Source organism: Sinocyclocheilus rhinocerous, unplaced genomic scaffold (assembly GCF_001515625.1).
Source record: "Sinocyclocheilus rhinocerous isolate Xijiao unplaced genomic scaffold, SAMN03320098_v1.1 scaffold1635, whole genome shotgun sequence".
NCBI classification, from domain to species: Eukaryota; Metazoa; Chordata; class Actinopteri; order Cypriniformes; family Cyprinidae; genus Sinocyclocheilus; species Sinocyclocheilus rhinocerous.
Genome location: NW_015627629.1, coordinates 536,945 through 547,795, shown reverse-complemented (window position 1 = coordinate 547,795; position 10,851 = coordinate 536,945). Strand labels below are relative to the sequence as shown.

Sequence of the window (10,851 nt, the reverse complement as noted above, 5' to 3'; positions counted from 1 at the left end):
ATATTCTTAAGTTTTTTTATTATTATTATTATTATTATTAAACTGTTGATTTAATTACCTTAAACAAAACAACGCTTGAAATAATTAAAAAGACATTTGTCTCAAAATATATTTGGTCATTTATTTTAATGATTCTCATTTGCTACATAAATCTATAATTTAAAAACAAACAAAAACAAAAAACATTCAATATTAGATCAACTTTGCCTTGCTGCTTGTGATCAAGTAAAGGATCAGCCAAATTTCCACCTACAGTACAACAGAGATATTTAGGCAGTGCTGCGGTGGGGTTTTGTGCCATCTAGTGGTTTAGGGCAAAATAAAATCAAATGCGCTCTTTTACCCCCATGCACTGTTATACTACTATTCATTCATGTACTGTCAAGCACATAGGTTTAACCAACTATAAGACTTCAGTGTAATCCTTATTTTAAGTGAAAGCATTTACCTTTCCATTCACAAAATGTCTTGCTGCTTGTGATCAAGTAAAGGATCAGCCAAATTTCCACCTACAGTACAACAGAGATATTTAGGCAGTTTTGCGGTGGGGTTTTGTGCCATCTAGTGGTTTAGGGGAAAATAAAATAAAATGCGCTCTTTTACCCCCATGCACTGTTATACTACTATTCATTCATGTACTGTCAAGCACATAGGTTAACCAACTATAAGACTTCGGTGTAATCATTATTTTAAGTGAAAGCATTTACCTTTCCATTCACAAAATGTCGATCCCAATGGTAGCTAGACATGACTCTGGTCACACCGTATGGATGAGCCAACATGAGCCCTGTAGCGATCTTATAAAGCCTGCAAAATTCACAATGTAAAACATACCACTCACAGTAGGAATAGTCATAGTTCTTGGACAAAATATTTTACCTAGAGTCCCAGAATGTCAGAACAGAACTCTCCACCAGCGGCTCCACACATGTGATTAATCACTGCATCCACGTATATGTTCACCTAGAGGAAGGAAAAGTAGCACACAGGAGATGCTCCATAATTATTAAGCGTCTTTATTTTTAATGTCGTCATTTGGCTGTTTTTGAGGTACGATACTATTAGCCTTAGTTTTGCATTACCCCAACATTATTACAGCGTGTGATCATATCCTTCAGCTCTGCCTCAGTTCCTGATCTGGAGCACAAGTTGTAGCTGACCGGCTGATACCTCTGCCACCAAGGCTGCCAAGGATTGGACACTACAACACTCTCACTGGGGGGAGAGATCTATAAAATCAAAGACAACTGTTATTTTAAAGTTGTATTTTTTTTTGCTTACATTTTGATAACCCTTCATAATTCAAAACCTTCAGTACATATCTAATCTAAGCTCCGAAAGTTTCAAAACATCACATTTATCATCCTATTACTTACAAATAGTGCAAGCGCATTTGTGCAGGAATCATTAAGAATTGTAAACATACCTGAACTCCTCCATAGCCATTTGGTGCCAGGTATCTCTCACATTCTTCAGCGATATCTGCCCACCGCCACTCAAACAGATGAACAATAGAGGTCCTATTATGTTTAGTGTTTGGGTTGTGCTGGGCAAGACACAGTCCAACAAGTGCAGCCACAATCAGGAGCTTCATTGTGCCTTTGTCCGGAGGAAAACAGTTTAGGGTGAGTGATCTCAGTGTCATGAACACCATCCAATGAATGCTGAAAAGCCATCTACAGATCAAGAGACTACCTTGCATGTAAAGTGCTGTTGTTCGTGCAGTGATTGAACCAACTGGCAATTTTGAACAGACTGTTTAAACTGTAATCCGTTGGTAATAATTAATTTTTTGTAAATGGTAAAGACAAATGTGTACTTACTAAGCATGTAATGTCTTTTGTTTCTCTAACACACACACACACACACACACACACAAACTTCGCATGATAAATAACGTCCTTTTTATTTCAAATCTACTTGCTTCAAAAATAAGATTAAATTATTGCTGAAGAATCTCTTCTATTCAAAATCTTGTTACAAAGAAACAGTGCTTTCCACTATCTGCTGTTTATTTTTGTTTCGCAATATTAGTAGTTCTTGTCCTTGACTTCTCTGAAATTATGCCAAACTGTCATCTATAAAATTGTGTGCTGCCAATAGCAGTTTACTGTCAGAACTGGTTATTTGTTACAACTGAGCAATTAAGTGAAATAGTGTATTATTTCATTAAAAATTTAATGTATTAACAGGAATCGACGGATTTTTTAATTTATTAAATGGAATAAACATAGCAAATGATAGTACCAAATACTGTTCTTTTTAGCAACATCATATGACCCCTTTAAAAAAAGAAGTAACAGGTTCGTGCGGATTGCGGAATCTTCTCCAAGCGGCACGTGTTTAGCACGGAGCGCTTTGCGCGCGACTCACTTCCGTTTCCAGTAATTTCTACGGGCAACGAAACCAGAGGCAGCAGTCGAGAGGATTCCAGAAGCGAGAGTTCACTCGTGGCGGGCACATTCTGTCAGAACCCACGGCTCAATTCATTTTCAGCAGAATATCTTTTATAAATCAATATGGCGAAGTGGGGAGAAGGAGACCCTCGCTGGATCGTGGAGGAGAGAGCGGATGCTACAAACGTCAACAACTGGCACTGGTGAGAGTCAGCCGGCATATTCACTCTCTCACTCAAGCCATCTTAATGCTAACATGCTAAAGCACACCCGCCACTGACCCGAGCTGTCCTCTTTCAATCAGCTGTCTCATGAAGACTCTCGACCGGAGAAAATATAACTAGGACAACGGAACAGCTCGCTGCGACCGAGATAGCTCAAGTTGTTGTTGTTGTTGTTTTGGTGGTTAGGCTATTTTATCTATAAAGTAAAATGCTGATGTCTGGCTAGTGGTCCAGTGAAGTTTATTCATGCCATGCTTTCACCGCATCTTTCATGCGACTGTTTCTATCACTTGACGAAAATCTTATTTTTGTTCGTTTATTACTTGAGTTGTCGTCGGACAGTCCACATCGTTTCCGCTCCTCGTTCTGTCTCAGCTTCAGCGGCATGGCCATTGAATACTACTGAGGAAGAGATCATTTCTTTGAGCAAGTTACATGTTGAAGTGTGATAAATGCGAGGTTAATTAGGTTAACGCGGATTTTGAAGGTAATTGTATCAGGGGAATGTGAAGGAACAACAGTTCATTGGGGAAGCTGAAGCATTTCAACCATTATATGTGTTTGGCAGCATCTCCATCCATGAGTTAAATGGGTTTTTAGAGGTGTCAGCAAATACTATAGAATCTAGTTTCAACCTTGACCTCATCAAGGAAGATCATTCAGCAAGACAGTCACATAAAACCATGGTTTGTCAAGATCAATTTTTAGGGTTTCAGTTGTGTAAAACCTTTTTTTTTTTACTTTACTAAATTTCATGAACAAGGTATTGCTAATTTAAAAAGTTTCACCATTGAACTGCATTCAAATCTCAGGACATTTATGTTTTCTTGAAGACATTTGTATACTAATTATTGAAGCTTAATAATTTAGTCTATTCATTCTAAGGACTGATACCTGACAAATGGAAATCCACATCAGCTATCTGTAATAGATTTAATTATTTATTGTTTATACAGTTGACATTGTTGCATCGTCACAAAAGTTGTCTTTTTAAGTCTTGAGAATTTAAACATTCAAGCGATTTTAAACCATTCAAGCGTGAGAAACAGCAATAAAGGTTTCTATTTGGTACACATGCACTATTTTCTTTGTTCTATTTTTTACATTATTTTTCCTATTGCTTGTAATTTGTTTATTTGTTATTATTTTATTACTGATTGTTGTTTATCTTTGCATTTTATAGTAGTTAGTCTTAATAGTTTTGCTGTGATATCGAAATTGGAATAGACAGTTCTGAAAAGTCATGGGTATCTAAAGTTTTGGTGTCGTAACAATCTTATTTAGTAGAACAGAAGGTTGCATAGGTCAAAAATATGTATGTACTTATTTATTTATTTTTGTAGCAGGGTCAGTGACAATTTTGGTAGGGCAAGTACAAATCTGAACCACTGGGCCAGAAGAAAAATCCTTAGTGTTGAACTCTGCTAAATAAGGGAGTAATATCAATGCATATGCCTTGTATTACTAGGACCGAGAGGGACGCCACAAACTGGTCATCAGAGAAGCTGAAGGAGCTGCTCATGGGGTTGTGGGTGGAGGGTGAAGAAGGCAAGTGTGAGATCACAGAGGTCAGCAAGGTGGAGGGAGAAGCATCCATCAATAACCGCAAAGGGAAGCTTATATTCTTCTATGAGTGGAATCTTAAGGCCGCCTGGAGAGGTGAGGAAAATGATTTGGATCAGGGAATGAATATGGCCAATTAAATATTTAACTGAATCAGTTATTTTGTGTTGGTGGGAATTATAAAATGGCTTTATGAACTATTTACATGATTTGGACTGTCTGTTTGTACAGGGACATCAAAATCAGGCATCATATACAAGGGGAATATTGAAGTTCCAAACCTTTCGGATGAAAATGACATGGACGACCTTGATGTAAGTTGCACAACTAATTTATATATTTTTACATGCTGTGGCATCACCAGACTAAAGGCTTTATGGAAGACTACTACTGTGCTGTGTACATTGTCAATTTATTTAAACACTATAGTATTGGAGAACCTAAAGCAGTGGTTCTCAAACGGGGGGCCGGGGCCCAGCTGGAGGTTTCAGCAAATTTCCAGGGGGGCCTCAAAATGATTTAAAAGGATTTACATAAGACAAAACAACTAAAATTCAAGATGTTTCTTATTTTAATAAATTTTTTGTCTTAACTGTTATTACTGAATATTGAATAACTGTTATTTCCACAGTGTTGGAATCCTGGATATATGAGGAAGCATCATTTTAAGTGTGACATCTTACAACTTTACCTCTTGAGTATTTTTATAACGAATATACGTGTTTCTAGTTATGCCAAGCTCTAAAATGTTTTATCGGGTAGAAATTATAAAAATGTTTCTTTAAAACCTTATCCAGTAAATCACAAACAACTGGAAAAGTCATGGAGCCTTTGCCTTGGAGACAAAAAGGTTAAAGAACCACTGATCTAAAGTATCTAGAACAGAAGTGATTTGTTTGTTAGATGTGATTAGTTCAATAGCCATGCTATTGAAATGATATTGAGTCTGGGTATTTTTTGGGGTCATTCGCAGATCAGTGTGAGTCTTTGTAAAGATGAGCCTGAGACAGCGCTGCTTTCTCTGATGAGGAGTGAGGGAGCCAAAAAAATCAGCACGGTGCTAGCCAGCTACGTGGACTTCCTCAAAACAGGTAAATCTCACTGAGACGCCAAAACCGGCACATCTTTTTTTTTTTTTTTTTTTCAAATAAAGCCAAGGTAACACTCATTTTACATACAGCATGCAATGAAAATGACATGAATAAGACAGCGGGCAAATGCATAAAGCGCAGCATAATTTGAAATCGCTAGTTTAAAGTTTGTCGATCGCGCGTTTCCAGTCAAGCAGAACTCTCCTCCTGTCAGCATTCAATTTACACAGACCGACTGTCACCCAGAGAACACTCGATCATGCAGGATACAAATGCACACTTCAACTAGATTCGACTAAGGTTTGTGAAATTAAATGTTCATTAGTCATTCAAAGATTTGTTTAAATGATATAAATGCGTATTTGCTGAATGCTGATGGCAAATGAGAAAGTATTATAATGTTTGCCTTTCTATTACTAATAATATTAAAGCAATCGTTATAATACTTTTTGTATACATTTTAATTCCTTTGTTTAACAGTTCTATCTGATTATTAGATAGACTTCTATCCATATTAGACAGAACTGAATGACGACACTGCTCACATTCTCCCTCTTGTTCGCTATAAAAATAAAAGTCCACCGTGCCGTCAAAATAAAAGTCATGCCTCGAACACATCGGCCAACCAGAAAAACTTATCGGCCGATGCCGATATTTGAAAGATGACAAATCTTATGTAGTGGTCAGTCGACCACTACATAAGAGTTTTAGAAGCATTGCTGCTACTACATTGTCTGTTGGATGCGGATTGTTATTATCTGTTATTTTCTGTTGTAGAGTTCACACAGGGCATGATCCTGCCAACAGCCAATGGTGTGACGAAACAGCAGACAGCACAGGCAACAACCAAGTCAAACAAAACTCAGGTGAGCTATAAATTATACTTCTAAATGCTACTATGAATAAATCAATTTGTTTGTTATCCAGTGGTCCTAAAGATATTTGAATACTTACGCCACATGGATGAGTTTGTTTTAAATTCGTAATATCAAAGCATGAAGCATCTGCAAACAAGTGATGCCAGACCTTTTCTCTGAACCCTTTTAATGTCATTTTTAAATTTACTTCTAACCAATTGATTGACATTAGTTGATGTAATTTTTGGTAACTCTAATTTTGAACATTAAATCTTTTGTTATCATTACCAATGCTGTCTTTGTACTGTCTTTCATTAAAATAAAGGGCATTTGCTTTGATATTTTGTTATATTCTGTTGTATAACGCAATGTGAAAATGTATTTTAAGACATTTAAGTGTCTAGATATGTTTTAGAGCCACTGTTTTTTGTCATTAGTAACCCTTTGAAATAATCAATAATTCTTTTTTGGAAAAGTGTGTGAAAAATTGTGACCGGTGGGATAATGTGTATACTGAATTAACATGTTTCTGCAGTCATCAAAATTCTTATATATATCAGCCCAGCTATTTTAAACTCGGTTTCATAAAACTTATTGAAATGTTTTCAGTGTGTATCAGTTCTTTTTGAACGTTTTCATCTAATTTGAACAAAACCGTGATAATATTGATAATCGTGATAACTTTGGTCACTATAATCGTGATATGAAATTTTCATACCGTTACATCCCTACAACACTGATAGGAATACTGAGATATAAGACGAAAAAATACAACACATTTCAAAATTGTTACTTTAGTGTAGCATATTTCATAAAATTGTTATATTAGTACTACCAGTATTACAACTAGGGCTGTCAAAATGGCTGAAAAACTAAATAAGAATTTTGTACTTAAATATTATCAAAATTCGAATTATATTCGAATTTAAAATGCATAATTTCAGTTAGGGTGAAGAAAAGCTTTTGGCTTCTCTCCTGAGGCCACAAGAGGGCGCATCATTCAAAGCATAAGATAACATGACTATCTGTGAAAAAAGTGCATAATGTTTAAAATAATGTTTATAAACCAATTATAATTAAGTTGCTTAAACAACTATAAACAAAACAGCATCATGTATGTATGTATGCATAGTTTAATACAAAGGGCCGACAGCCAATCACACGGAGTACATTTTTCATTTAAAAACGCAAGTTGCAGTGGGATGGGGAAAAACCCACCATAAAGTCTCGTGTTACATCCCCTTTTTGTCTAGGGGTGACAGGGAAGTAACATATGCTACTAAAGAGGAATGAAAACGTGTCCTTGAACGTAGAAACCAATGGGCAAAAAAAAAAAAAGTGAGAGAGTTGGCTCTATCTGCAATCCCAGCACTCACACACATAGAACTCTTCAAGATTTTATTTACAATGTAAAGTCTTTGTACAGCAGTTAGAGGGAAGGGGAAAAACAAGCGTAAACGGTATGGATAATTTAAAAAGAAAAGATAAGCCGCTTCTAGCTTCAGGAGGGGGTTAAGGCCAAAATAACAAACAAAAAGATGATGCTACCTTGGGAGTAAGGGAATCTAACTTGCCTATCAAACAAAACATCAAAATAAACAACATGTCTCTTCCTTGACTTCCTCACTGTCCCAACAAAACCAGGAGAAAAGCAAGTGTTAAATAAAATAAAAGTGGCACCCACCTCCTTACTGCGTCTGCAGGCAAAAATAACACACAATCACTACAGCCGGTACAACAGGCTTTCTTGAAGCACTAAGGCTCTGAGCACACAATATTTAACAAGTACTACAGGCTTTCTTAAAGAAGCATTAGAGCTCAGAGCACACAATCTTCAACGAGATCTGGGAAAACAGACAGGCCAAGCTCTCTCTGGTGAACAGCCCGTTCCCTCTGTTCAAATACAAGCTCCTCTTCACAGCTCTGACGAGGGACAGGTGACATCAATTAAGCTTCTGTGAGAGGACAGGGAGGAACAGAGGAAAACAGGCAAAAATTACACTTCCCAGCAGGCTGTTAGGCATCAGGGAAACACAATGTTACACACAGAGATTCACAGTATTAATAATAATGGCATTAACAAAAATGACATACGTCCTGGGACGTAACACTCGAGATATGTTTTTTTCAAAGTTGAACTTGCATTAATTTTACATGGCTTTCTAAACATGCGGCTCTTTTGTGCGAGACGCGAGTGCAACGGTGATAGATGTCCTTCTAGAAAATGCGCAAAATATGCATTCTGTGTGAACGACTTGGTTTCAGGTTTGACGTAAACAAGATCTTCTCCGCATTGATGTTCTCTTTTCCCGCAATATTTGTAATTAACAACGCAGCAGCGCCGCATCTAGTGTCTTCAACTGGATAGGCTAACAAAAACATTAAAATGCAATGACACTTACATCGTCATCGCATCTCGTGCGCCGCTGATAAGGCTGCCTCGTTAACGCACACCTAAAATTCGAATGTAACGTTTTTGCATTCGAATGTGGATTTTTATTTTAAATTCGACGAATATTCGAAATTCTAATTTTTTTTGACAGCCCTAATTACAACATCAATATTGTAACTTATTTGTAACATTAGAATTTTTAATTCAACTGCAATTGGATATAAATGTATACCTAAACTAACTGTATTATCCCAGCGGTCACTATTGTTGCCATCAACATGTTTACTCATTCTGTGACCACACTCAACAAAACGGAATAATTGTGAATTCATATATTAATACTAGACACTTTAAAGATAATATGTACCAAAAATCTTTGTCATATCTTTGTTAACATACTTTACTAGCCTATTGTTTTGGAGCTTGGATGCAGCCATTATCTCGTTATTTCCATACAGCGGCTAATGAACCGAAAGTCTTGCACATTCACAGAAAACGGCTTACTTCTGCGTTGAAAAATAAGGTGGATAAGATGTAGGTTAGACTACTGCATGTGCACATTTAGAGTTCACGTTTTCACTGCGTGATTTAGTCTATTAAAATACATTTAAAAGTCCCACAAAATTCAAGATAAGGGGGCAAAAATATGACTTATAAGACGTTTATATTTATATCATCTGATATAATTTATCACACGAAGAGTGGTGTTTTTTCCCCCAAATCATTTCAAATATCCCTATTGTACGGAGCCCCTAAAGGGACATGGTGGTGGAAAAAATACTATTAATTAATAGTAAATTAATAATATTAATATTTACAAACAAGCAGAATAGTCCAGAATATGAACGCAACGCGCTAATGCACATTAAGCTTTTTCTCCCCCATAGAAATCTGTTGTAAATTAAACGCTTAAGGTAAGCTAATGGATGAAGTACGGTGATATAAAAAGACCAAATCTGGTATACAGTTTATTAATAAAAAACATTACGCACAGGAAAGCAGATGAGCCCAGAATATGAACGGAACATGCAAAGTTTCATGTGTTTTCTTTAAACATTATAAAGAAAACTGTTAACGTGGCTTAATGGATTTGCACATTGCTTGCCTGTACATAGTATACATTTTTAATACATTTTATATAAACTTTGGGCTTTTTATATCACTGTCTCATATTAAGCCACGTTAAGTGCTGTTTTCTATGTAGCGTGTTCATGGGCTCATCTGCATGTACAAACTACACAGTATATATTTTTAATAATTTCTATAGCATATTTGGTCTTTTTTTTTTATCATCTTCATTAAGTGTTTTCTTTATAACGGCTTGGGAGGAAAACGCTTAACAAGAAATTTAGAGTTTTCTGTTCATATTCTGGGCTTATCTGCTTTCCTGTATGTAGTATATTTTATTAATAAACTGTATACCCAAATACGGCCTTTTTATACCACTGTCTTAGTCTTTCTATGGGGGAGAAAACTCTTAAAGGGGACCTATTAAGCCCCTTTTTTCAAGATGTAAAATAAGGCTCTGATGTCCCCAGAGTGTGTGTGTGAAGTTTTAGCTCAAAATACCTTACAGATAATTTTTTATAGCTTGTTAAAATTGCCACTTTTAGGGTATGAGCCAAAACGCGCCGTTTTCGTCTTTCCCTTTAAATGCAAGAGCTGGTGCTTTCTGAGAAGAGGGCGGAGCTTCAAGAGCTCAAGCACCGGCAGTACCGGTGTTGTGCCCAATTCTGACCTCCGTCAGATTACTACCCCCTAGCATTGGTAGGTTTAGGAGTAGGTATGGGGGAGGGGTTAGGATTAGGCGTGGGGTTAGGATTAGGCAATCAGGTAGCGATTTCAACGAGAGGGGGTAATAATTTGGCAGGGGTTGAAAATGGGCACAACACCGGTGCTAGCCTTTGCAAATAAACACTCCACTATTAGTACAAGCTAGGGGTTGAACGACTTCTGATTTTTTAAAGTCGACTTTTATGTTATGAAAGTCGAGTCGAAGTCGACTAGTCGCTGATGACGTCATTAATGAACAAATAAGCAGATAAAGTAGCACAGTAAAGATTACATTAATATGAATGCATTAGTGAGAGCGAATGCGTGTCTGAATTAATTCTACCTGGCCGCGTCTCTCTACTAGAAGTGAAGCTGTGGGATTTAGTTAAGCAATATATGCTTGAACTTTTCAGTATCAAAGCTATTTTATTGAGAAATCACAGAACAGTGTTGACAATACATTTCCACACTGAATGATTCTGTGTGCGCGCGATCTGTGCGTGATGTACGAGCTACTGTCTGTAATGTGTGTGCGTTACAGTGCAGCAGCGCATT

At 36.8% G+C, this 10,851-nt stretch overlaps 1 protein-coding gene and 1 pseudogene across 1 annotated transcript in view; one reads left to right on the top strand and one right to left on the bottom strand.

The window, feature by feature from the left end:
* The window catches only part of LOC107732106 (pancreatic alpha-amylase-like), a 3,824-nt pseudogene extending 2,077 nt beyond the window's left edge, over window positions 1–1,747 (bottom strand).
* A 580-nt stretch (window positions 1,748–2,327) lies between these two features.
* The window catches only part of LOC107732084 (activator of 90 kDa heat shock protein ATPase homolog 1-like), a 17,147-nt gene continuing 8,623 nt past the window's right edge, over window positions 2,328–10,851 (top strand). Inside the window, exons 1-5 of the mRNA XM_016543334.1 lie at window positions 2,328–2,599; window positions 4,089–4,279; window positions 4,415–4,497; window positions 5,157–5,274; window positions 6,052–6,140. Coding sequence (XP_016398820.1) covers window positions 2,520–2,599; window positions 4,089–4,279; window positions 4,415–4,497; window positions 5,157–5,274; window positions 6,052–6,140 — 561 coding nt within the window. The 5' untranslated portion in view covers window positions 2,328–2,519. The remainder of the gene's footprint in view (window positions 2,600–4,088; window positions 4,280–4,414; window positions 4,498–5,156; window positions 5,275–6,051; window positions 6,141–10,851) is intronic.